The sequence below is a fragment of the Mesocricetus auratus genome, unplaced genomic scaffold, assembly GCF_017639785.1.
Source record: "Mesocricetus auratus isolate SY011 unplaced genomic scaffold, BCM_Maur_2.0 Super-Scaffold_100007, whole genome shotgun sequence".
In the NCBI taxonomy this organism is placed as follows: Eukaryota; Metazoa; Chordata; class Mammalia; order Rodentia; family Cricetidae; genus Mesocricetus; species Mesocricetus auratus.
This window is the reverse complement of record NW_024429191.1, coordinates 78,376,461-78,403,891: the sequence shown is the minus strand read 5'-3', so window position 1 is coordinate 78,403,891 and position 27,431 is coordinate 78,376,461. Positions and strand designations below refer to the sequence as shown.

Here is a 27,431-nt window from a genome sequence, read left to right as displayed (position 1 = left end):
ACATTGCTTCCCAATGGGGCTAAGGAAGTGTTCTGACAAGCATGAGAAAGGGCACTAATTAGACTATAGATCTTATGCATTTTAAGAGATGAGGGGGCCAGGCGGTGGTGGTGCACGCCTTTAATCCCAGCACTTTGGAGGCAGAGCAGGTGGATCTCAGTGAGTTGGAGGCCAGCCCTGGCCTACCGAGTTCCAGGACAGGCTCCAAAACAATACAAAGAAACCCTGTCTCGAAAACAAACAAACAAACAAAAAAAAAAGAGATGAGGGGCTGGAGCAGTTTTGTCTGCAGTGAGTATTTATCTTTTAGGAAGAGGAGGCAAGAGGGTCAGAGGCTATAATGGGTACATGGTAATCTCCATCAGCCTCTCGTAGTCTATTCCAGATAAAAGTCATGGTTTAAAAGTAAAATGAGCCGGGCGGTGGTGGTGCATGCCTTTAATCCCAGCACTCGGGAGGCAGAGGCAGGCGGATCTCTGTGAGTTCAAGGCCAGCCCTGGTCTACAGAGCTAGTTCCAGGACAGTCTCCAAAACAATACAGAGAAACCCTGTCTTAAAAAACCAAAAAAAAAAAAAAAAAAAAAAAAGTAAAATGAACATGACTACTATTTACTATGTTTTTTTGGGGGGGGGGTTCGAGACAGGGTTTCTCTGTGGCTTTGGAGGCTGTCCTGGAACTCGCTCTGTAGACCAGGCTGGTCTCGAACTCACAGAGATCCGCCTGCCTCTGCCTCCCGAGTGCTGGGATTAAAGGCGTGCGCCACCAACGCCCGGCTACTATGGGTTTTATTTTATAATTTTTTAAAATTGTAACTGACACAAAGTTTTCATATTTGGGGAAGGGCATGCTATTTCATACATGCAATGTATAATGACCAGATCAGCTTAATTGTCTTAATTGTCAGCATTTATCACTTATTTGCCCTGGGAGCATTCAGATTCCTTAATATTGCCTATATCCTTTACATTCTTGATTGGCAGAAAGCAAAATGTACTCGGTAGCTCTATTTTCTATCCCTGTCAAAGCACTTTTATGTTGTGAAACTATTCTGCATTTATCAAAATAAGGCAATTACCACTTGATATTTACCAGCTATTACCCTTCAAGTAGCAAGCTATTAAAAAAAAAATAACGGCCATGACATGCTCAGAATTGGAATCATAAAAATATTCTGACAGATTGCCAAAGCCCAGCATTTTACTCTTTAATAAAAACAAAGAACCAACATAAAACCTAAAATAGGTATTGCACTTACACAGCATGCTGCCTGTTGTGGCACATCTCCATGGTTTTCTATATTTGTGGGGAGGGTGGTTTTGGTTTTGGGTTTTTTTGTTTGTTTGGTTTCTGAGGGGGTTCTTTTGTTGTTGTTGGGGTGTTTTGTTTTGTTTTGTTTTGAGACAGGGTTTCTGTCTTGAAACTAGCTCCAGGCTGGCTTTGAACTCTCAGAGATCCACCTGCCTCTGCCTCCCCAATGCTAGGACTAAAGGTGTGCACAACCAATGCCCAGATCTATCTTTGTGTTTTTGGTTTTGCATTTTTCAAACTAGGCACACTTTTAATACCAACCCTTGGGAGGCAGAGGAAGGTGGATCTCTGTGAGTACAAGGTTAGCTGATCTACATGTTAAGTTGCAGACCACCCAGGGCTACATAGTGAGACTTCCTCAAAAACCCAAGAAACGTGTTTGATTTTTTGAGAGATAAAGCACTTCATGTAAGCCCACGTTGGCCTTAAACTGGCAGCCTCCTGCCTCAGTTTATCAGGTGCTGTGATTACAGGTGCATACCACCACATTGAACTGTATTTTTCTCTTAAAAACAATAATAGACTCCTGTAAGATGCTTGGCTAACAGGACACGTGCAATATTTATATATTCATTCCTTTAGCACAGTGGTTCTCAGCCTGTGAGTTGCACCACCTGGGGTGGGGGAGGGTTCATCGACCCTTTCTCAGGGGTCACCTCAGCCCATCAGAAAACACAAAATTTTACATGACAATTCGTAACTGTAGCAAAATTACAGTTATAAAATAGGAACGAAAATAATTATTTGGTTGGGGGCCACCACAGCTTGGGGAACTGCTATTAAAGGGTCCAAGCGTTAGGAAAGCTGAGAACCACTGATTTGGCAATACTTGTTTACCACTTTCTGTGCTGAGCCGCTGCGTATGTACTTTGGGGACAGGACAGTAAGACGTGTCCTCTTCTATTGGAGTTCAGTGGGGAAAGATGAATTAAAACTAGCAGAAAAATGACAGGCTTGCGTGATGAGAGCAAGGCTGTCACCCACACAAGACTCACCCAAGTCATTCGGTTGTAGTTGATGAGCTAACTTCAGAAGATTCTTTCTACACCTTAGAATTTCATACTGATGTTATGTTCCATAATTAACTTTAAGTTTTTAATTGTATGCGCATTAGTGTTTTGCCCTGGGAAGTTTCGGGTCCCCTGGAACTGGAGTTCCAGACTGTTGTGAGCTGCCATGTGGGTGGTGGGAATTGAACTGGGTCCTCTAGAAGAACAGCCAGTGCTCTTAACCACTAACCCATGTCTCCAGCCCCCGCCCCCTTTTTAAGACAGTTTCTCATTGGCCTGGAGTTGGACGGCTAGGTCAGGTTGACTGGCCAGTGAGCCTTGGAGATTTACCTGTTTCTACCTCTCCCACATTGAGAAGTATGTACCACCCTGCCTGAATTTTCACCCGAATCCTAGGATTCCAACTTGGCTCCTCATGCTTGTACAGCAAGCACTTTACTGGCTGAGTCATCTCCCTAGCATGGTCCTTGTTTTTGTTTTTGTTTTTTCCCAGATGTGTTTATGTGTGTGCGTGTTCTGGAGGCTTGTATGTTTGTGCACTACATGTGTGCAGTGCCTTGTAGGCCAGAAGAGGGCGTCAGATCCTTTAGAACTGGAGATATAGATGGTTGTGAGTCATCATGTGGGTGCTGAGAGCCAAACCCAGGTCTTCTTCAAGAGCAAGTGCTCCTGGCCACGTGGCCATTCTCCAGCACCCCTGCCCCTGTCCTTGACTGAGAAAGACTGCTTCCTGAGCCCTGCTCTGCACTCCTCTCTTGTGCTTCCACAACCTTCCATCTCCAGTCTCCTTCATCCCCAACCCTTTGCCCTTCCTCCACAGTCGTGAGCTGTTCTGACGGGGAGATGGACAGTTGCCATCCAGACATTTGACTAGGAAGTAGAATTGCTCTTTGAGTTCTCTTCTGATGACCTCTTACTCACTGAAAATCTCACCATTGTCCCAGCACTAAAGCCCAAAAGCCCCCAAATTAAACCATGCACCATTCAAGTGTTCTGTAGCAGTACACACATCTAAAATAGGTAACCGGCACCCACCCCACTCCCCATTGTTGGCTAACTGACTTGTCCCATAAATAGCTCAGTGTTACTTGATCAGACAGCCACCGATCACAGGGAGAGATCCTTGTTTCCTGGCACATGTGTGTAGTCTCTGGTAGTCAACAGAACCCAGGTCCAGTGGGCTTGACCACGGCTGTCACCTAGTCCTTAGGAGGTTCGTGCAAATCAGTAGCTAAATCATTTTTAGATGGGACTCAAGTTGCCAAGTCCCACATTGCAGACAGCAGCATTAGAGAAAGATCTGGGTTTTGTGTCTTCCTCATATAATATTGCTTCTCCAATCTGGGCATCCCAGGAGGTCACTGCCAATGCTTTCAAGTCTCAGGTCTATCTGAAAAGGATCCTTGTAGTTTCATAAAGCCGTTTTCTGAAGCTTGGTGGTGTTTGTTTGGGTTTTGGTGTTGTTTCTTTATGACAGAGACTCAGGAAGCCCAGGTTGACCTTGAACTCTTGATCCTCCTGCCTTGGCCTCCTAAATTCTAGGATTGCAGGCTTGCTCCACCACCACAAGAGCCTGCTTTTAACAAAAAAATCCCTGTCACTGAGTCTAGTGGCTCAAGTCTATAATCCTAGGTTAGCAAATTCATCCTGGGGGGTGGCGCACACCTTTAGTCGAAGCACTCGGGAGGCAGAGGCAGGTGGATCTCAGTGAGTTGGAGGCCAGCCTGATCTACAGAGTGAGTTATGGGACAGCCAGGACTACACAGAGAAACCCTGTCTCAATAAACCAAAATAAGATAAGAAGATGGCAAGTTTGAGTCCTACCCCGACTACAGAGTGAGTACATAGTCAGCCTAGACAACTGAGTGAGACGCTGTCTCCAAATAAAAAGTGAAAAGACGGCTAAGCATATACAGTTCAGTTGTGGAGCACTTGCCTGGCCAAGGCCAGAGCTTCGATCTCCACTACAAAATTAATAACAAACCCCACCAAAAGCCTGCCCACTCCTCACCATAGAATGCAACAGTCCTTTCTTACTCCTGTTAGCTGACATATCTCACTGTTACGTTGGACTATACATTGCTGTAATTTAACAGAACACTGTTCTGCAAATTCCCTAGCAGTAGCTCCAAGGGTGAACGTTAGGGAGCTTGCCTAGATAAGCCTGTGCTCTGGGTAGAGGTTTGGCTGCAAAGCTGACTTAGATAACACGCAGGCCCCAGTCTGCTGCCCATGTTCTCGCCTCTCTTTCAGCTCCTTTTCAAACAGTAGCGTGTCCTTCCATCTCATAAAGCCCAAACAGCAAGTCTGAAGCTACGCTTCTGATCACTCTGCTAATCATTCCTGACCACTGTGGAAACCCTGCTTAGCACCCATGGCAGTTTCAGACAAAAGTGAAGACCAGGACTAGGAGAGCAAAGCTGTTGGCCATGCTGTCCCTGAAGCTGCTTTTACGATTTTGCCTTTTGCACCACAATAGTCAATGTTTTGTAGGCCCATCTGGGGCCCCTTCCCGGGGCTGTGCTGGGTGGCTGTATCTTTAAAGCACTATGAAGCTCTATGTCAGTTAGAGAATATTGATCTGGACGGGTGAGATGTTTTAGTGGGGTAAGGCGGTTGCTGAGCAACCTGGCAACCCAAGCTTGATCCCCAGAACCCACATGAACGGTCCCCACAGAGTTGTCCTCTGATCTCCACACATTCACCCTGGCACGTGTGCACCCACACACACGTGTTACACACAATAATAAAGGAGAAAATTTTAAAGACTTGACCTTTAGCGTACCTGTGCATATTTACTCCAGTGGCTTTAAATGGGGTGTGGGGGGGCCTAGAAACAAAGAAGAAAATCAAGGACTTTGTTTAACAGGTTGTGAACCATGGCAATGTGGATACAAGCTCAGCAGCTCCAGGGCGACGCCCTTCATCAGATGCAGGCCCTGTACGGCCAGCATTTCCCCATCGAGGTGCGACACTATTTATCCCAGTGGATTGAAAGCCAAGCCTGGTAGGTGAACACCGTTTTTACATCTTGTTTTCAGAGGCACAGGATACTGAATTTTGATTAGAAAGATGTTCTGAGAATTTAAAAGCTTTGTGTAAGGGGCACACCTGTAACCTCCATGATCCTAACACCTTGAAGACTAAGGCAGAAGGATTGTGAGTTTCAGGCAAGCCTAAACTATAAAGTGAGACCCTGTCCCTATCATTTTAAAAAATTGAAAAGTTGTGTGTGTTGGCTTGGGTGTGGAACTCAGTGGTAGAGTGCCCAAAGCTCTGGGGTCAGTCCTTGGGATCGGAACCCAAGAAAAGCTGTTTGAAAACTGTTTATGTAATTCACAAAAATGTGTTTGGCCTTCTCTAAGATTTAGGGAGATAAAATAACTCTTGGAGTTTAAATTTTGTAGTTTTTTTTTTTTTTTTTGGTTTTTCGAGACAGGGTTTCCCTGTGGCTTTGGAGGCTGTCCTGGAACTCGCTCGGTAGACCAGGCTGGTCTCGAACTCACAGTGATCCGCCTGCCTCTGCCTCCCGAGTGCTGGGATTAAAGGCGTGCGCCACCAACGCCCGGCTAAATTTTGTAGTTTTTTTAATGATGTGTATATGTATGTATCTGTATGAAGGCAGGTACACCTGCAGAGGCCAGAAAACTGCATCAGATCCCAGGTAACCTGGAGTCCCAGGTGATTGTGAGCCACCCAGTATGGGTGCTGGGATCTGAACTCCGGTCCTCTGGGAAAGCAAAAAGCCCTCTTAAGCACACAGCCATCTCTCCAGCTCCTGAACTCGCTTTTCTTTGGGGGTGTGGGTTGAGACTAGGTCTCTCTGTGAAACCCTGGCTTAGCCAACAATTTTATCTTTACTTCCCAAATTATGAATTACATACTTGAGCTTTAAAATTGTTAGACTGGTGTAACACAGTCCAGTGACAACGCATCTTACTTGGCAGTGAACAGTATGTGCTTCCCGTCTGCCACTGAGCTGCCCCTCGGCCCGGCTGTGCCTGGCAGTGCGCAGGGCAGGGAGCTTGCTGGGTGCCCCCCCCCAGGCTGTCAGTCAGTCTGATATATTTCAGGCTTTCACCAGGTTGTGGTCTCCTCTTTGACGACTCCCAGAAGATGCCAGTCCCGGTGCTGTTGAGAGAGAGCTGTCCACACCCACCAGTGATGTTGCCTTAGAGTAATTGCAACAGCTTGTTAGCAGGGTTCTATTCAAAAACGAGCATGCCGAAGAAAGGCAATTTTCTAGGCAATTAAAAAAATCCGACTTCATGTAATTAAGAGGGAAAAAAAGCTGGCTAAATATGAGACCATCAAACACACCTGGGTTAGTGTTTTTCCTTTTCGTTTTCTTTTCTGTTTTAATGACTTAGGGGAATTAGGAAAAACATTAGTAGGAAGTTTCTGTGTATTTAAAATCTCAAATAGAGGCTGGAGATGGGATGTAGGTCAGTGTTTGAGCAATTGTCCAGCAAACACAAGGGCAACACCACAGGAAAACAAAACAAAGTTTTTATTTGAGTACAATGACGCATGTCTGTGATTCTAGCTTCTCGAGAGGCTGAGGCAGGAGAATTACTCGAACCCAGGAATTTACGACGGTCCTAGGCAAATAGGTTTTCACCTAGCAGATCTCCTGTGTAGTCTTCTTACTGAAGAAGTTTGAAAGATTTGTGTTGACATTAAGGAAAACCTGGATTTTAGTAGTTTTTGTTTTTCATAAGAAAATAAAGATATGGGCCAGGCGGATCTCTGTGAGTTCGACACCAGCCTGGTCTACAGAGTGAGTTCCAGGACAGCCAAGGGTACACAGAGAAGCCCTGTCTTGAAAACCCAAAAAAGAAAAAGAAAGAAAAAAGAAAAATATCAATGAAGAGTCTCCAGCTCTTCGTATTAAAGCTGTCATGAAGTCTGTCTTCATAGGTCATAGGTCACAGGTCATAGTTGAGTTCAAATTGAGGGCCAGACTGCTGAGTTCTACTCAGAGACAGATCCTGGGCTCCCAGTAGAACAGAGGTACATCGTTGTTCCTCCGGTCCTTCTAGACTATCATTTACTACATCTTTTATTCCACGCTTAGAGCATACGTATCTAAATGTTGGCTTTTGTCGCGGCCTTCTCCAGACACAGGTGGGGTGGTCCCTGATGACAGCCTCAGGCTTTTGTGCACCCTGCACAGCTCTGTCTGCCACCAGCTCATTAACTGCAGGGATTTGCGGGTGGCTGTCTTTTAGCTGCCCCTGGCTCTCTTCCCTGGCTCGGGACCTGGTCAGTAGTAATTAGATATTATTTCAGCATGACAGCTGTTTGGTTTCTCAGCGTGCTAAGTCACTTAAGTATTGCCCAGTAGCAATTGTTGCCTAACTTGTAGACAAAAAAATTTAAAAGTACAAAAAAAAAAAGAAGATAAGGAGGAAGTTCGCCCAACCCCTGTCACCAGTTGAATAGCTCTGCCTGACAGGAGGTCCGTAGACTGGCTTCTCGCCTTCACTGGAAGAGCTAGCATTGCTTCCAAGCCCCACGTGTGCAGTGATGACAGAAATTTCTCATGGGTGTGAAAACTTGTAGGCACCTTCTGTCTTGAAGCCTCCCTTCCAGGGTTCCTTACCAAGGGAAGTAATTAGGGGCCTGGAACTACCCGAAGCTGCAAAGGACACGCAGAACAGTCTTGACCTTGGGCCCCTTACACCCTGGAGCTGGGACTATAAACCAGAAGTTACCAGACCCCTTATTCCCTTGAGAGTGGAGGAAAAAAACCTTTCCCGTTCGTTCCGAGGAAGTAAGTGGGGGTAATGCCAGAATGGGGAAAGGAAAGAGAATGGGGGGGTGCTGTTATTTTTTTATTTAAATGAAGAAATGTACAGTTCAGCTAAGGTAATTAGAATAGAGCAATGTAGACATTTAGCTAATGTATACTGGGATGTTTCTTAACACATACCAATATTAAGAAGAAATCATGTAGGCCGGGCGTTGGTGGCGCACACCTTTAATTCCAGCACTCGGGAGGTAGAGGCAGGCGGATCTCTGTGAGTTCGAGGTCAGCTTGATCTACAAAGCAAGTTCCAAGACAGCCTCCAAAACAATAAACAATACAGAGAAACCCTATCTCAAAAAAAAAAAAAAACAAAAAAAAAAAAGAAGAAGAAGAAATCATGATTTGGGCTCACACCTATATTCCCAGCACTTGGGAGGTTGAGGCAGGACACTTGAGTTCATGGCCAGTCCATGATTTAGTGTAGAACCCTGTCTCAAAAAAAAAAAAAGCCCACAGAACAAATGTAGTATGTAGAGACTGCATGTGTACAGGCTCCTGTGCATGTATGTATACAGATTGTGTAATTTTTTTCCCCTAGGGACTCAATAGATCTTGATAATCCACAGGAGAACATTAAGGCCACCCAGCTCCTGGAGGGCCTGGTACAGGAGCTGCAGAAGAAAGCAGAACACCAGGTGGGGGAAGATGGGTTTTTGCTGAAGATCAAGCTGGGGCACTATGCCACACAGCTCCAGGTGGGTGCGAATGCTGCCCACACTCGGGCCCTGTCCCGTGGAGGGACCTCCCCCTTCATTTAATCTTCTGCAGACACGTGCTTTCTGATCTCCAACCCAGCACCATAAAATCATGTGTTCCCTGCACACGGTTCTGATTGGTTTTGTGGTCGTGGTGTTACCTTCTGAGACGGGAGTCTCACTGTGGGGCTGGAGAGTTGGTTCTGTGGTTAAGAGTGCTTCCTGCCTGCCGTAGGGTTATTATCGCTGTGATGACACACCACGACCAAAAGCAGCTTGTGGGGGGAAAGGGTTTATTTGACTTACACTTCCACATCATAGGAGGAAGTCAGGGCAAGGCAGGAACCCAAGCAAGGCAGGAACCCAAGCAAGGCAGGAGCTGACATGGAGGAGTTGCTTACTGGCTTGCTCAGCCTGCTTTCTTATAGCTCCCAAGACCACCCACAAAGGGCTGGGCCTCTGCCATCAGTCACTGATTAAGAAAATGCCCTACAGGCTTGCCTGTAACCCTCGCCTGTGGTGGCATTTTCTAAATTGAGGTTCCCTTCTCTTTATGACTCCAACTAATTTCAAGTTGATACAAAACAAGTGAGCACACTGCTATTCCAGAAGACGTAAGTTCAGTTTCCACATCAGGGGACTCACAATTACCTGTAACTCCAGCTCCAGGGACTTGGGTACCCTCTTCTGACCTCTACAGAAGGTCATTTACCCACCCACATGTGACATGCAGATACACATGAATAAAAATAGACAATTAAAAAATTGGGGGTGGTTTCAAGACAGGGTTTCTCTGTATTGCTTTGGAGGCTGTCCTGGAACTCACTTTGTAGACCGGGCTGGCTTCAAACTCACAGAGAGCTACCTGCCTCTGCTTCCCGAGTGCTGGGATTAAAGGCATGCACCACTACCGCCCGGCACAATAAAATATTTCTAAAAAGGGAAAAAAGCCTCACTGCTCAGTTCAGGTTGACTGAAATTCTTCCTGCATCAGCCTCACTGCAAGCCCAGTGTGGCTTGCAGGTGTGCACCACTGCCCGCTATGACTTTTACTCTCTCCCTTGGCTTTTTATTTGAAAATAATTTTGAATTTACAGAAAGCTGCAGCAATGGCACGAAGAGCACCCTACATCCCTAGATACATATGCTCAGATGCACCTGTTGCTAACAGTTACTTTAACCATCTCTCTCAAGTTCCTCTGCCCTGCTTCTACACACACACACACACACACACACACACACACACACACACACACACGCACGCACGCACGCACACATACACACATGCACGCACCCAGGTGTCCTCAGAGGCCAGAACAGGCTGACAGGTGCCCTGGAGTTGGAGTTACGCGTGATTGTGAGCCACCTGCCATGGGTTCTGGGAATTGAACTTCAGTCTTCTCTAGGAGCGATGTGAGGGAGGGTCACACCGCTGTCTAAGCTGGTCTCAAACTCTAAATAACTGATGTTGTGTCCTTCTGGGGTACCTCATCCAGAGGAAAAAATATACCCACCTTCCTTTCACTGTGATAGTAATTCTGATTATAACTGGCAGGAGATCTCAATGTCCTGCCTCTTGTCTGTTATGGCCTTTTAAAAACTTGCCCATTTTCAAGAACGTTGCTGTACTGCTTTAGGCATTAAGATTCAGAATATAAAACAGCCTTACCTTTTTACGGTAATTGCATTTCCCATGATGTCTTTTCTCATTCCTGCCCCTGTGGGAGGAATAGCACTGCCCATGCCTCCACCAGTACCACATCTCCACCATGAGTGCTCCCTGTCCTGAGTCGCATTAACCCACAGCGTGGAGTGGAACCAAGGGATGTCTGCCATTGTGCTCTTTCAGAACACCTACGACCGCTGCCCCATGGAGCTGGTTCGCTGCATCCGGCACATTCTGTACAATGAACAGAGGCTGGTCCGGGAAGCCAACAACGTGAGTGCCTGTGGGTGTGGGAGCTGGGGAGCCCTTCTTGATCCAATCCCCTTTGGACCCCACTTTGTCGAGTTGACTCAAAATGCACTAGTGTCTCTTCAGGTAGCTGATCTTAGATCTGTGACTTCAGTGAGAATCCAGCCATAAATCAAGGTGACCATGTGCAAAATAATTTAACCCCAAGCAAATCATGTTTGCATTGAAGCATGCTCACATTCAGGTGACATTCCTTAGGAGAAATTTCTAGTCACTCAAACAGTCACATCCACAGAGGCCTTGAGCGAGCCTCCCCATAACTTCATCTGAGGGGCTTCAGGAGACCTTTGAGAGGTGTGGCTGCATCCATGATGGCAGCCAATAGACACCATGTGTTTCCAGTGTGTCCCCAACTTAGCCACAGTCCTGGCATTGTGACAATGAATGACTATGGAATCATGGTCATAATCATCAGTAGGACAATCTGGGTCCTACTGGGTGACCCTGAGGCATGTGGAGTTCTAGTCTCTCAAGGAGTGTCCCATCCTGTATGGGACACTCTGGTGGAGGCCAGAGCTGAAGCAGAAGTTTTTACCGAGAAGGTATCCTTCAGGTCACCTCCCTCTCCACACTTCCCCTTCTTTCCCGATTCTCACACATATCATTTGGGATTTCTTCTGACCTCAGGGTTAACGTTTGGGGTCTTAGCTTCACCTAAGGAATAAGACCGAAGGCTTCCTCCCGCCCTCACACCCTGAGTCTCCCCGTCTGTCCCTAGGGGAGCTCTCCAGCTGGAAGTCTTGCTGATGCCATGTCCCAGAAGCACCTTCAGATCAACCAGACGTTTGAGGAGCTGCGCCTGATCACACAGGACACGGAGAACGAGCTGAAGAAGCTGCAACAGACCCAAGAGTACTTCATCATCCAGTATCAGGAGAGCCTGCGGATCCAAGGTGAGGCCCGCATCACGGTCCAGGATGCTCTGGGGGTGGGAGCGAGCTCTAGAAGCATGCTCTGAGGAAGTAGAAGAGAACCTGGTTCAATTCTGAGCCTTGCCTGTGTCCGAGTGAAATAGGAACATGCACACTGAAGAAGGCATTGGAGGGGTGAGGCTTAGGGAGGGAGAGCACGTGGCACCTGACAGGTAGAGTGTGGGCTCTCACTCAGACTTCCTGCACTCAGGAGGTTTGGGGTAGCTGTGGAAGATGCTTCCTTTTAAGAAGGTATTCAGTTTAATAAATAGCATATAGAGGGCATAATACATTATATAGAATAAGCATTTCATAATTGCAGACTTGCTGAATTAATCAATGGGAAGTACATCCCATTTAGGGGCCTAGAGTGCTTTCCTAGTACATGTGAGGCCCTGGCTTCATTCCACTGAAGAGCTCTATTTGTGGTGCCCACCATGTAGTGTTCTGTGTGGTTCTTCAGAAGGGACCTCCTATGCCCCTGTGTGCCTTACAGACAGTGTTCCCTAGCCTTGGTTCTGGAGCACAGAACCTGAGAAAGCCTCCAGCACTCCCTCCTGACCCTACAGGGAGCATTAGCACTTTCTTCTCCGTGCCTGCATGTGTGTTTGAGACTCTTAGAGGGGCTGGGGCGATGGCTCAAGTGATTAAGAGCACCGGCTGCTCTAGCAGAGGACTTGGGCTTCATTCCCAGAATCCACTTGGTGGCTCAAAACCGCCTGTAACCCCACTTCCAAGGGATCCAATGCCCTCTTCCAACCTCTGTGGGCACCAGGCGTGCACATGGCACACAGACACATGTGTAGGCAAAACACTCATACACATAAAATAAAATAAATCCAAGAACAGTCTTGAAAAGGAAGAACCTCAGAAGACTTTTGTTCCCCCTCGGCCAGGCACATAGCCTGTGTCTTCTAAGGGCATGTGTGAGAGACACAGCACATCACTGTGTTGACATTACTTACTGACTCCCAGGCTCCCCAGATTATAAATCATTGAGAAAGAACCATGGCTTTTTGTTCTGTACCCTGAGGCCATCATAAATTCTAGTTGTGGGCTTGCCCTGGCTGTCTAATGTTACTTTTGTCTGTCCCAGCTTGTATGTCCCTGGGGCAAGGATCAGGTCAGTGTGACATGGTTCTCCGAGGCCAACCATGAACTTAAATGAGACCTGCCAGTGTGCACAAATGCTTGGCAAGGCCTGAGTAAGAATGCCGGGCTGCTCAAGGGTCACTGGAAGAAACAATAATGCCAGCAGGATCTTTTTCTGGGCATGGAGTGGGGAACAAGGAACGTTTGCAAGCGGTGGTAATGGGCAGGTAGTTTGACCCAGGACATACTTTCTTGAGCAGAGCGGCTGAGGGCAAGCACTCCTTGCGTGTCTCTGTCCCCTGATCGTGACTTAGGATCTGTTCATCTGTACTGAAGGGTGAGGAGGTAGCTCAGTTGGGAGAGTGCTGGCCTGGCAGTCACCAAGTCCTGGGTTTGATCCCTAGTATACAGAAAAAGAGGCATGGGAGTATTAGTCTCAACTGCAGGCCACTAAGATGGTGTCAGGGTTCTCTTTATAGATGGGAGACTAGGGCACAGGAAAGTAGAAAACTGGCCCAAGTTCAGCCAGCTGGTAAGCCACAGGGCCACTGGTACACACAGTCTGACGTAAAACCTGACGCCCTGTGGGTGGTGAGTGGGAGGCAGGCACTACCAATGACTTGCTTCCCTATCCAGCACCTGCTCCCAGCCCAGGAGAGGCTGTCAGGAGACCCCTGGTCAGAGTCTAGAGACGATCTTCTGAGAGAGCCCCTTCATCATGAGGCACCCCTGGTCAATAGGAACCCTGACTTACTGTCCATGGGGTGTCTGACCCTGAGTTTGGGAGATCCTCCAGACTTCCCATTGGACACAAGAGACGATGGTGGTGGGTGCCCTGTCCCCTCCTCCAGCTCAGTTTGCCCAGCTGGCCCAGCTGAACCCCCAGGAGCGCATGAGCCGGGAGACAGCCCTCCAGCAGAAGCAAGTGTCCCTGGAGGCTTGGCTGCAGCGAGAGGCACAGACTCTGCAGCAGTACCGTGTGGTTAGTGGGTCCTGCCTCCCTCTGCCCCTGGGAGGGAGCTCTGTCACCTGAGATCCAGGGCACCAGGTAGGGGACAGAGCCAGATGAGAACAGGTCCCCTGTTTCCTGGGGTGCATGTGAGGTGGAGCAGGTGGAGAGGGCCTGTGGGCTGCTCCCCAGGAGCCAGCAGGCCGCTGTGCCCTCCCTCACGCAGGAGCTGGCTGAAAAGCACCAGAAAACCCTGCAGCTGCTGAGGAAGCAACAGACCATCATCCTGGATGACGAGCTGATCCAGTGGAAGCGGAGGCAGCAGCTGGCGGGGAACGGGGGTCCCCCCGAGGGCAGCCTGGACGTGCTGCAGTCCTGGTGAGGGCTAGAGGTGGGTGGGGTGGGCGGGGGCTTGGGCAATGGTGCCAGCTGCCTCTGCTGTCCATGTTGGCCTGAGGAGCAGGTTCCCACTGTCTGACGGCTCTCACTCTATCAATGTCTTGGCTCCTGAGGGGACTTGGCTCCTCAGTCCCCTGCCACCTCCCCCAGGGGACAGTGGTGCCTTGGAATGGGCAGGGCTACTCTTGAGCTGGTTGGTTCCAAGTTGGGGCCACCCTGTCTGTCCTCTGCTTTTGGCAAGTGGGACAGGCACAGAGTAGTGGTGGCCAATACCAGCTCCTTGGGAGGGGATGTGGCTTTGTTGGGAGGGAGGAACAGTGTCATGCGGCCTCCTCCCCTGGCCTGTGCTGGGACAGAGGCCACTGTCCCTCTGAGGGCCCTGGGCTCCTTGCAGGTGTGAGAAGCTGGCCGAGATCATCTGGCAGAACCGGCAGCAGATCCGCAGGGCTGAGCACCTCTGCCAGCAGCTGCCCATCCCAGGCCCCGTGGAGGAGATGCTGGCCGAGGTCAACGCCACCATCACAGACATCATCTCAGCCCTGGTCACCAGGTGACTGCTGCCTCCCGGCCATGCTCAGAGGGACGTGGCTGTTCCTGGGGGTGGGCATGTTGAGGGCTCTGCCCCAGTCCTGCTCCTCCCCCTCCCCTGCCCACTGTGGCTCTAGTAGCTCTGCTGCTGTGGCTGTCCTGGCCCAGTGTGTGGTGAGGACACTGCAGGAAACACCATGGTGTCCAGCCTCCCTCACTTCTGTCTCCAGCCCCCATGTCCTCCCTGGTAACAGAGGCCAGGCCCCTCCTCCTCTGCCTGTCTTCCTTCCTAGCAGCCCCACAGGAAGGCCCTCCCCCCAGCTGGCCTCCCAGCTCTCTCCCCTGAAGCAGCATCTGGTCAACTGTCTGGTCCCTTGTGTCCCCTGCAGCACATTCATCATAGAGAAGCAGCCTCCTCAGGTCCTGAAGACCCAGACCAAGTTCGCAGCCACCGTGCGCCTGCTGGTGGGTGGGAAGCTGAACGTGCACATGAACCCCCCGCAGGTGAAGGCCACCATCATCAGTGAGCAGCAGGCCAAGTCCCTGCTCAAGAACGAGAACACCCGCAAGTGAGTGTGCCTCAGTGTCCCCTCCTTGGCACTCTCCTTGGTCCCTGAGATGGAAGATAAAAATTCTTTCTTAATGTCTGGCCCCTGTTCTCCCTCTTGCTCTTCTGGGTCTGAGAGCATGTATATGGTGTCATTTCATTAGGTAGGGACCTGTTCTGTGCTCCGCTGCCTTGTTTCAGCGGCTAAGTTCCTCTCAGTGGCAGCTGCCCCTGGCAGCCCGCTTTGTCTCCCAGCTCCAGCTCGCTCTCTGGGCCCGTGTCGTGGGCAGCTTGTTTTCTATCCGATTTGCAGTGATTACAGCGGCGAGATCCTGAACAACTGCTGCGTCATGGAGTATCACCAAGCCACAGGCACCCTCAGCGCCCACTTCAGAAACATGGTGAGGACTTGAGAGGGGCACAGCGGACTCTCCCTCAGTGCCTTAGGCCTCTTCATCTCCTGCTTCTCCTTTGCAGTCCCTGAAACGAATCAAGAGGTCTGATCGCCGTGGTGCAGAGTCGGTGACGGAAGAGAAGTTCACGATCCTGTTTGACTCACAGTTCAGCGTGGGTGGAAATGAGCTGGTCTTTCAAGTCAAGGTAAAGCCCTCTCCACGTCAGCCTGTAGGTGTGTGCGTGCAGTGTGTATCTATGGTACACAGCGTGTGTGTGCAGATGTATCTTCTGTATGCAGTGTGTGTGTATGTATACGTGTGTGCAGTGTGCATCCACTGAATGCTGTGTGTGTACACAGTATGCATGCATATGCACAGCATGTAGACCATATGTGCTTGGTGTGTATGTGCAGTGTGTATAAAATGTATACAGTGTATAAGTATACATAGTATATGTGTAGTATGTATATCATATGCATGTTTACATAATACATAAACAGTATATATGCAGTCTGTATATACCATGTATGTATACAATGTTTGTATAACGTGTATGTATGGTGTGTATGTGTATATATGTGCATATATGGTATACAGTATATACACTGTATTCCTGTAGTGTATGTATATACAATGTGTACAGTATGTGTGAGTGTATACAGTGAGTGTAGTTATTACACTTCATTTTCATATAGTGTATGTTCACGGTATGCATGGATGCTTACAGTGAGTATGCAGTGTATGTGCCATGTGTGCAGTATGTGTCAGATGTATTTGTGTATGCAGTGTGTATATAGTGTGCAGCATGTGAGTGCAGTGTTTGTGTGGTATATATGTGTAGTATTGTGCATATAGTAATGTGTCATGTACAATGTGTGTTTGTTTGTGCAGTGTATACACAGCATATCTATGCATGCTGTTTATATGCCAAAAGAATTATGACCACATAGTATCTTCCTTTTATTGTTGATAAGAAAAATGGAGACACCTTTATTTTTAGAGCTGGTATCTTTTCAGATTCACTTTAGGCTCAATAACAAACTGAAATAGCTAGGAAGATGCCCGAAAAATGATCACGGGAAACCACTCAGTATGAGTTTGAGAAAAGACTAGAGTTGGACTTTTTGTGGTTGTAGTTTTATATTTGCTTGTTTAGTGGGTTGGGGTTTTGCTTGTTTTTTGAAATATGGTCTTACTGTGTAACTCACACTAGCCTAAAACTTACCCTGGAGCCCAGGCTAGCATTGAGCTTGGAGTCTTGCTTCAGTGTACAGAGCTGGGATTAGAGCTATATAGAAATATCTGTTTTTCTCTCCTATTCTTCATGTAATTATGAGAACGTTGGCCCATCCTTCAGAATATCTAAGAAACTTCACCTATAAAATATCTACAATCCAGCTAGGAACTGTGGTACATACTTGTAATTCTAGCCTTTGGCAGGAATCAAGAGTTTGAAATCAGAGGCAGACGGATCTCTGTGAGTTCAAGGTCAGCCTTACCTACAGAGCAAGTGCCAGGACACAGAGAAACCCTGTCTTGAAAAACTAAAAAAAAGAGTTTGAAATCAAAGCTGAGTATAGCAGCAGTGTAGCCTGTGATCCTAGTACTTGAAAAGTCAGAAGTAAAAGCAGGAGATCAGGAGTTCAAGGCCAGGCTCCACTTCATAGGGCATTTGAGGTTAGTTAGTATCTGCAAGCTACATGAACTCATGTTTCAAAAAACAATTTTTTTTAGTTGAGGCCAACCTGGGCTATATAATGATTTGAAGGTCAGCCGAGGGTACAAAGTGAGATCTTTTCCCAAAAAGGAAGTGAGTTAGCCCCTTAGTTAGAGAGTTAGAGCGCTAGATGGGTAGATTAGATATCTTAGCCTTTGAAGCTGCTGCCAGCACCTTTCCAGCTCTTAGAAGGCAGCACTGAAACGGGGAGAAAAACGCGGTACTGATGAGGGAACCAGACTAAAAGGGGACGGAAGTCACTGAAATGCTCAATCCTTCTCTGCCTTCCAGACCTTGTCGCTCCCGGTGGTGGTGATTGTTCATGGCAGCCAGGACAACAATGCCACAGCCACTGTCCTCTGGGACAACGCCTTTGCAGAGCCTGTGAGTGGATCTCTCTCTCTGTCTCTCTCTCTCTCTCTCTCTCTCTCCCTCTCCCCCTCCCCCCTCCCCCCCCCCTCTCTCCCCCTCTCCCTCTCTCCCTGAGTGGGGGGTGGGGGAGTCTGTTTTCCTTGGGAGACACTAGAAAATGTGGATCAAGGAAGGACTTGAAGTCCAGACAACATCTGAACTCAGCTCGGCCTCCTCCGGGTGTGGTACCATGGGAAGTTCATTTGGCCTACAAGAAGGGGCTCAGAGGAGCTTCCGTTTCCAGCTGGTACCTGCAACCCAGGTAACTGCGTTGCTCCATGGCGCCATCCAGAGGCTATGCTCAGTAACACAGGAAATGCTCAGTAAATACTTGAATCCTTAGAGCAACCCAACCCTGGATGGTTTGGGGACCCCTAGGCCCTTTCTAGAGTTTACTTTAGCTGAGAACACGCCTCAGTCATTTGCCAGTAAATGAGGAAGACATTCAACGCTCTTTCTAGGTCTCATGGTCTGTGATTCATCCCAGCTCTCAAAAGAATGACACACTTTGTCTGAGGGACAGATATGTTGTGGGCTTATGCACCCCCAAAACACAGAATTACGCTAGCATACTAACAAGCATTTGTGCTCGTTCTTTCTTCCCCTCCCTCCCTGCCTGCCTGCCTCCCCCTCCCCGTCTTTCCCCCTCTGTCCTTGCCTGCCTCCTCCCCTCCCTTTCTCTCTCTCCCTCACCCCCCTTCTTTTTTTTTTTTTTTTTTTTTTTGAGACAGGGTCTCATGTAGTATCCCGGGCTGGTGTTGAATTCACTATGCGGCAAAGAACCCCTGACTTTCTGCCTCCTCCTCCTCCCATGTACTGGGATTCACTGGGCATTCCCCAACCACACCCATCTTTTTTTAATGAAGTACTGGGAATAGAACCCAGAGCTTTGTGCAAGCCAGGCAGGCACTCTACCAATTGAGCTACACCCCTAGCCCATAATGAACATTTTCAAAACATTCCCATGAGCAGAGGTCTGTCCTGCATATTTTCTGTAGAACTTAATTTACAGGAGTATGATAAAAGGACCTCTGGTATTCGGCTCATCAAAGTCTGTCCTTCTCCAGTGCGTGACGTGAGATTCCTGGCTCTCCAGCTGCCGTCTTTAGAGGGCCATGCTTTATGGAAAAGGCAGGGTTTTTATGAGATCCTTCCCTGTGTGTGTGTGTGTGCTGCAAACCCGGAGTTTAGACTCTTGAAGAAAGGTCGCTGCACGCTGCCTTCATAAGTCTTCTGGATTAGATTGCTTCATTTCTGCCCCTGCTGTCCACAGAGCTCTCTGTAACCTTGACGTGCCCTGCAGTGTGCAATCAGTAGGGTATCTTGCCGAAATAATATGAATTCTCCCTGTTTTGGTTAAGCTAATGACTAGGGTATCTTAAATGCTAGCTATTTAAAATTAAATACAGAAAGCTTGACATGGTTGTACACCTTAAATCCTGGAAGGCAGAGGCCAGCCTGGTCTACATAATGAGTTCCAGACAATTCAGGGTTACATGATGAGACCCTGTCTCAAAAAAAATTAATAAATAAATACAGGGATTTAAGGAATGGCTCAGTCAGTAGTGCTTCTTTTCTATGCATATTTCCTAAAAACTGTGTTAAAAAAAAAAAAAACAGTGTGGCTGCCCCGATTGTAATCACAGCTCTGGGGAGGCAGGGACATGAGGATCTCTATGGCTCGCTCTGGCCAGATAGTGTTACCATATCACAGGGCTCCAGATTCAGTGAGAAAAATAGGGAAGACACTGTATGTCAACCTCTGGCTTCATAAATGTGCATCATCTGCACACCAGAACACCTACACACAATAAAATATGTGGCTTCTATTGGGATTTTATCCTGGACAAATATTGTGTGTATGTTATGTAACAAGTGCATTATGGCCCTGTTTGTCATAGCTAAGGGCGGGAGACTGATAAATAGATGCCCATGGGTGGGGCTTGGCAAATATTGGTCTTCCCTGTTGCAGAATGTTTAGCAACCATAGAAGAAAGTGAGGAATTTGCCAGGAAGTGGTGTATCCCTGCACTCTCAGAGCCTGGGAGGCCCAGACAAGAGGATAATGAATTCCAGGCCAGCCTAGGATACAGAGCAAGACCCTCTCTTCAAAAAGGAGGAAAAGGAAAGGAAGAGGAAGGACTTCCTTTTAGTGTTTAATTGGCACATTAAGATTACATATTTATGGCATACACTGTTACTTTTTTGTTTGTTTGTTTTGGTTTTTACGAGACAGGGTTGCTCTGTATTGTTTTGGAGGCTGTCGGTCCAGCCCGGCTTCCTACTCACAGAGATCTGCCTGCCTCTGCCTCACGAGTGCTGGGAACACTGTTACATTTTTTATTTACACATATATTGTGTAATAATCAGATCAGAGTAACTAGCATGTCCATCTCCTGAACATATATCATTTTCTTGTGTTAAGAACATTGAGGGGCACCAGGCGTTGGTGGTGTACGCCCTTAATCCCAGCACTTGGGAGGCAGAGGCAGGCAGATTTCTGTGAGTTCGAGGCCAGCCTGGTCTACAGAGAGAGCTCCAGGACAGCCTCCAAAACAATACAGAAAAATCCTGTCTCAAAAAAGCAAAAAAAAAAAAAAGAACATTGAGGGTTGAGGGGCTGGAGAGACAGCTCACAGGTTAACAGTGGTTACTGCTCTTGCAGAGTACCAGAATTCAGTTAGCAGTGCCCATGTCAGGTGGCTCACAACCACCTTTAACTCCAGCTCCAGAGACTCTGAAACCCTTTTCTGGCCTTCGTGATCACCTACACACACATACATGTACATGCACACACAGAGACACATAGCTAAAAGTAAAGTAAGTATCTTTTTAAAAAGAAAGAAAAGAACATTGACAGTCCCCTCAACCAGGCATGGTAACTCACTCTTGTAATCCTAATACTTGGAAGGTAGAGTCAGAAGGATCAGAGGTTCAAGGTTATCCTTAAATTTGTATTACTATTAAGTTCAAGACCAAATTGGGCTCCATGAGACCCTATTTCAAATAAACTAAAAGGGGAGCTGGGAGGTGGCTTAGTAAAATGCTTGACATGTAAGTATGGAGGCCTGAGTTTTTATATTTTATTGTATGTGTATGAGTGTTTTGTCCGAATGTATATATGTGTACCATGTTGTGCCTGTTGCCAGTGGAAGCCAGAAGAGGGCATCAGATCCGCTGGAACTGGAGTTACAGATGGTTGTGAGCTGCCATGTGGGTGCTGGAACTCATACCCAGGTCCTCTGCAAGAACAGCCAGTGCTCTTAATCACTTGAGCTATCCAGCCCCAGTAATAAATAAAAAAAAAAAAGTAGAAAGCTCATGAGGAAAGGCAAGATGTGAAATAAAACCAGTTACGCTTGAGCCTTAAGATACACTGTTTACAGCTGGGCGGTGGTGGTGCACACCTTTAATCCCAGCACTCGGGAGGCAGAGGCAGACGGATCTCTGTGAGTTCGAGGCCAGCCTGGTCTACAGAGCAAGTTCCAGGACAGCCTCTTGAAAAGCCAAAAAAAAAAAAAAATACACTGCTTAGGTTGTCGGTTTTGATTTATGCAAGGTCTACAATCCCCTTCTTTTTTTCTATTTCTCATCTTTTGGGAGTAGATCTATCCCTGTCCCATCCACATATCTTAGAAGCAGATAACTACATTCACAAATTCATAGCTGGACAGCTTGCCTGCAGATAAACAGTATCTTGAATCTCACCAGGGATGACACCTGAGGTTGACCTCTGGCCTCCATATATGTGTACCACCCCCACCCACTCCCACAGAAAAGGGAGGGGGAAGGGAGAAAGGAGGAAGGGAAAGAGTTTAGAAAGTCCCCTCTTCTGGCCATTTAGAAACATGCAGCTACAGTCACATACTGTGTTATGAGCACCAGACCGCATTCCTCCAGCCTAATTGCACCTTTGTAATCCATTGACCAGCTGGCTGGCTGGAATCAGAAGCAATTTATTAAAAGTTCATATGCTAACCTATTTATCAATAAAGTTGCCAACTAGAAAATGTCCACTCTTCCATGCCAGGTTGCTTTACTCTGAGCTGGCTTTCTTGGCAGAGATCAAGGGCAGGTGTCACACTTGTGGACACACATGTTGTTTGTCCTTTCTCTGTCTGCACTCATTTAGAAAGCCAGCCTGGTTGGTCTGTTTCTCTCCCTTTCTTTCTTTTCTTTTTTTAAAGGGGTCTCATGTAGCTCAGGTTGATCTCAAACTCTCTGTAGCAGAAAATGACCTTGAGCTCCTGACCCTCCCGAGTGCTATGCCTGGCAATGTTTTCAATATCTAAACATCCAGTGAATCTAGACCAGGACCCACGACGTGACTATACTCTGTTCTGACGATATTTATCAGAACTAGAATCAGACTGAAGGGTCAGCAGCTCCCAAGCCAGCGCCCTGAGCACGAGGTGGCCCTCTAGCTGTGTTGTGTATGAGGACGACACAGCGGAACCTTGTGTGTCTCTCAGAACGGGGCAGCCTGTGACAGTCTGAATGTGCCCGAGACGGATCTTGCCGGCCCCTTCCAGCCACTGCTGCCACTCGAGACACTCAGTCATGCAGCTGTTCTCTTACGTGCTGGCTTCTCTCCCTCTCAGGGCAGGGTGCCATTTGCCGTGCCTGACAAGGTGCTGTGGCCACAGCTGTGTGAGGCGCTCAACATGAAATTCAAGGCAGAAGTGCAGAGCAACCGGGGCCTGACCAAGGAGAACCTCGTGTTCCTGGCACAGAAGCTGTTCAACAGCAGCAGCAGCCACCTGGAGGACTACAACAGCATGTCCGTGTCCTGGTCCCAGTTCAACCGGGTGAGTGGCCAGCTTACTCCAGGCTTTCCCAGTGTTTGTCTGCCCTGGGCCTCTGTTCTTCATAGTTCTCATAAACTCTACCCCAAGTCACAGAAACATCTGTGTAGACGGACAGCTTGAAAGTTAACTGGGCCTCACGTGGAGTCATGTCTCGTCAGGGTGTGGGCAAGCCAGACCTTGCGTGCGGTTGGCGCATTTCTTCCTTTATGAAGGAGGCAGTGCAGCAGATGTGGGCCAGACTCCTTCCCAGCTCTGTCCCAGCAGCTCTGATATGGAATGCCGGCTCAGGCTTCCGGGGATATGGCTAAAGGGAACATTTCCTCTGGCATCTGTCAAATCTGTGGCTGGGTCAGAGCTTTGATTTTTCAGTTAAACTTCTCCCCCAGTATGTCCTCACCCCAGACTTTCAGATGCCCTTAATTCAGAGAGCTCGTGGCTTCTAAGCCTTCTGAATGAATGAATGAATGAATGAATGAATGGTCCTGTGCTGGCAGCTGCTGATCAGCAGAGGTTGGGGAAACAGACCTCAGTGGCCTATCTTTACCATTGTGGTGAAGCCCCCTGCCTCCCACAGAACCTGGTTACTGTACTTGGCTGATAATTACTGGGAATGTGTGTGTGACGTCAGCATCTCTGTGGCTTCGTGTGATCTAATTCAGGTCAGCCCTATGAACCTATCCTGTGTCTTGCTAGAGCGTAGGCTGTGACTCATGGCAGGGCCGAGGTGGGTCTGGGAAAATGTGCATTTCTCAGAATCTCCCAGGGAATACTGATGCTGTTTGTCACACACTGCACATCAGAAATAGCCCAATGTAGCTGGAGATGTAGCAGGTTCCCTGAGGGTTGGTACCAGCGCCGTGGCTTTCCCTCCTCGCCTCTCCCTTTGCTCTGGTCTGTCTTTGGGGCTGTAAGAGCGCTTGGCGAAAGGCAGGGACATTGCCTGCTTCTGGAAGTGGAGAGGTTTGTCCGTATTCCATCCTTGCTGCCTGTCCATAAGCTCAGGACTCAAAGCTTTTCCGTTTCTTCAGAGGACTGACAGTCTAGGAAACTGGAGCTTAATCTGCCTTCCCCATCTCTCCCTCGCATATGTTTATAGAGAACCCGAACAGAGGCACTAAACCAACTCAAAGTTCAGTTTTAGTCTTCTGGTCCCCAGAATTCAGTCCTAGCCTCTGGCACTTGGGTCCTCAGAGATCAGCCTTATGCTTCCAGCATCTTGGCCTTGTCCCTGAGACTCCTGTTCCCCTCCTTGCCATCTCGCTCTTCTATGTGACAGAGGATGGGTTCCCATACACCAAGGCCACCGAGTCTGTATACCTCCTGGGTGACATCTAGAGTTGATGTGAATTCAGAACAAGCCGATCCTTAGCAGGCTGCATGTGAAGGACCCTTCTACAGAGTACAGGACCGGTGTCTTCACAGCAGTCTGTGAAGTGCCTCTGTCATACATGCCGCTGATGTTCCAATGCTCACCCTGGCTTTCTTCCTGTTCCGTGTTGTGTCTCCAACCAGGAGAACTTGCCAGGACGGAATTACACTTTCTGGCAGTGGTTTGACGGTGTGATGGAAGTGTTAAAAAAGCATCTCAAGCCTCACTGGAACGATGGGTGAGAATCATCCTCACTGTTGCTTTTTTTATTATGTGTTGCCAAGACTGCTCTTGAGCTCAAGCAATCCTCCTGCCTCAGTCCCCCAAGTAGCTGGGACTGCAGTCATCTATTAAGTCAGTACTAGAATACAAGAGTTTTCTCTCCAGCATTGTTACCCTCTGCCTCTGTCCCTCTGACTCCTTCATCCAGGGCCATCTTGGGTTTCGTGAACAAGCAACAGGCCCATGACCTACTCATTAACAAGCCAGATGGGACCTTCCTGCTGAGATTCAGTGATTCCGAAATCGGAGGCATCACCATTGCCTGGAAGTTTGACTCTCGTGAGTGCCTCTCCCTTTTTGTGACACATTTTTGACTTTATGTCCTAAGTTAGCTGCTTTGGTTGAATAATGATTTTAATACATCTTGTTGAGAACATATTGTTTGTTGGGGCCAGTCCTAATTACAGGAATCACTAGCATAACCCTGACACAGCTGCTCGTAAGGCCATCTGTGAGCAATCTTATTATGGGAAATGCTGAAGTATAGCCTTAGAATGGGCAGCGGGCAGTCGCAGCCACTTCCCTTTTGAGATGTTTGCTTCATTGTTACTAGCCTGGAGCTCATTCCAGTCACCCTGAACAGTAACAATACCCTAGCTCCATGATTCCCTAATTAATGTAAGGTATTGCCACTGAGCATTGCCACCCAAGAATGTCCCTTCTTTAGTCTAACCCTTACAGTGAAGAAGGGTAGCTTGCTAATTTACGGATTTTGTGGTTTGAAGATTCTACCAGCTCGACTGACTCTCAGGCATTCTTTGGCTCTGGGTGTGCTTCATAGAGAATAAAATTGGAGTCCATAAGAGCTACTTCTTTTCTTTATTCTATTTTATTATTTTGTATGTGGGTGTTTTGCCTGCATGTAAGTCTGTGCACTGCATGTGTTCAGTGCCGAGAGGCTAGAAGAGGCCATAGGATCCCCTGAACCTGGAGTTGTGGACGGTTGTGAGCCATCATGTGGGTGCTGGGAATCAAACCCCAGTACTCTGCAAGAATAAGTGCTCTTAACTGCTGAGCCATCTCTCCAGCCTCAGAGCTGTTTCTTTTAGACAGGGGAGAACTCTACTTGAACTTGCACCCCTTGAGATGTCCGGCTCTCTAGGGAAGCGATGTATATATCTGCTTATGTACCCAGACATCTAAGAAGTCCCCATCTACAACCGTGGCTATATGGGGATGAGCATTTCTGTTGTTGTGATTTTAATAAGGGGCTTGGACTTTAGGCCTATGAATTTTAAGATCTCACATTCAGAAATCATGGTTAGAATATGACTGTTCTGTTTATTGCTCTAGAGGAAAGAATGTTTTGGAATCTGATGCCTTTTACCACTAGAGACTTCTCCATCCGGTCCCTGGCTGACCGCTTGGGGGACTTGAATTACCTCATATATGTGTTTCCGGATCGGCCAAAGGATGAAGTATATTCTAAGTACTACACGCCAGTGCCATGTGAGCCTGCCACCGGTGAGTGTCCATCTGTGGTGGATTTTGTACTGACTTCACTTTTGGTTTTGTTTGAAATTTTGATAGTATGTATGTGTGCATACATGTGCATGTATGTGTACATGTATGTATGTGTGGATGTGCAGATCTCTTTCATGCTTGAGACCCAAACAGCACTCCACTGGTGTTCAAGAAATACCCAGTGCAGATGTGAGCTCTATGCAGTGTTTGTCAATGAAAACGCCTCTGCTGGGTGGTTGTGGTGCACGCCTTTAGTCCCAGCACTCAGGAGGCAGAGGCAGGCGGATCTCTGTGAGTTCCAGGCCAGCCTGGTCTACAGAGCGAGTTCCAGGACAGCCTCCATCCAAAACAATACAGAGAAACCCTGTCTTGAAAAACCAAAGAAAGAAAGAAAGAAAGAAAGAAAGAAAGAAAGAAAGAAAGAAAGAAAGAAAGAAAGAGAAAGGAAATGCCTCTGTCTCTTGGATGCCTCACGTTAAAGTTGTACAGCATCACTCCTGGCCAAAATATTCCATATTATTGTAAAAAAAATGTTAGGAAATACACAAATTTGTCAGAAAGAAATGCATCACACACATCTAGAAATTAGCCTCTGTAGACAACTCAGTGGCAGTCTTCAACGGTCTGCAACAGTGTGTTCTGTTCTCTCTCTGTACTTGGGAACTTATGTGGAGGCTGCAGTCTGGTCAGAGAAAGACAACAGCAGGAGAGTCAACAGTAACATGTGTTTGCTTAGCCGTGGATACTGAAGAGCAATAAAGCAAGAGAGAAGGGATGGAGACGTGTGGGGAAGGGGCATCATTTCTCTAGAGTGCTAGGGGAGGTTCTGAGGAAGTGACGTGTGAATGGACTTGAACAAAGTGAGGAAGCTGGCTTTGCAAAGAGCTGGAGAGCAAACATCCTTGGCTGAGAGAATAAGTACAGCTGGGGTGGCCAAAGAGCTCCCCAGAGCCAGGAGGCTGCTTCCAGCCAAGCAGGAAGCTGGTGGCAGGAGCTGAGGCCAGCACACTTCACCTTAGCAGTAGAGGCCAGGGATAAAGGTCAGACCATACATAGTCCTGTGTACAATGATTTCACACACACGCGCACGCACGCACGCACGCGCGCGCACACACACACACACACACAAAGACACACTCTGTCTCTGTCTCTCTCTGTCTCTCTGTCTCTCTCTCAAGCATTACAGATCAGAGCCAGGTGGGGGTGGTGCACATTTTTTTTTTTTTTTTGGTTTTTCGAGACAGGGTTTCTCTGTGGCTTTGGAGGCTGTCCTGGAACTCACTTGGTAGTCCAGGCTGGTCTCGAACTCACAGAGATCCGCCTGCCTCTGCCTCCCGAGTGCTGGGATTAAAGGCGGTGGTGCACAATTTTAATCCCAGCACTTGGGAGGCAGAAGCAGGTTGATCAATGTGAGTTCCAGGCCAACCTGGTCTACAGTGAGTTCCAGGACAGCCAGGACTGTTACACAGTGAAGCCTTGTCTGGAAAAACAAAAACAAAAAGAACAAAAAAAGAAGTTACAAGTCAGTAATGCATTCAGTCCACACCATCATCTTCATGATTGCACAGGATTCTGTTACAGACTCTGTGCTGTATCCAGGGTTAGGTAAGGAAGATTCTTTTTGTTTGTTTTTCTTAAGATTCTTATTATTTAATTGTTTCATTTTCACTTATGACTGATATTGAGATAACCTAGCACAAGTATCTTGTTCAGCTATTTCCTTAGAATATATTCCTAAGCAAAATTAGGCTAAAGGGC

The 27,431-nt window shown here is 47.7% G+C and overlaps 1 protein-coding gene across 4 annotated transcripts in view; it reads left to right on the top strand.

The window, feature by feature from the left end:
• Positions 1 to 27,431, top strand: part of Stat5b (signal transducer and activator of transcription 5B) — a 70,398-nt gene that overhangs the window by 36,752 nt on the left and 6,215 nt on the right. For 3 of the 4 annotated variants that reach the window (XM_040749707.1, XM_040749709.1, XM_040749708.1), the window contains 15 exons: positions 5,189 to 5,326; positions 8,670 to 8,826; positions 10,676 to 10,765; positions 11,520 to 11,694; positions 13,656 to 13,786; positions 13,980 to 14,131; positions 14,547 to 14,702; positions 15,070 to 15,249; positions 15,541 to 15,628; positions 15,705 to 15,827; positions 17,631 to 17,723; positions 22,352 to 22,558; positions 24,071 to 24,165; positions 24,358 to 24,488; positions 25,503 to 25,673. In XM_040749707.1, the coding sequence (XP_040605641.1) occupies positions 5,199 to 5,326; positions 8,670 to 8,826; positions 10,676 to 10,765; positions 11,520 to 11,694; positions 13,656 to 13,786; positions 13,980 to 14,131; positions 14,547 to 14,702; positions 15,070 to 15,249; positions 15,541 to 15,628; positions 15,705 to 15,827; positions 17,631 to 17,723; positions 22,352 to 22,558; positions 24,071 to 24,165; positions 24,358 to 24,488; positions 25,503 to 25,673 (2,077 nt within the window). In that variant the 5' untranslated portion in view covers positions 5,189 to 5,198. Of the gene's footprint in view, positions 1 to 5,187; positions 5,327 to 8,669; positions 8,827 to 10,675; positions 10,766 to 11,519; positions 11,695 to 13,655; positions 13,787 to 13,979; positions 14,132 to 14,546; positions 14,703 to 15,069; positions 15,250 to 15,540; positions 15,629 to 15,704; positions 15,828 to 17,630; positions 17,724 to 22,351; positions 22,559 to 24,070; positions 24,166 to 24,357; positions 24,489 to 25,502; positions 25,674 to 27,431 lie in introns of those variants that run through there. The other variant, XM_040749710.1, reaches the window with a different exon arrangement.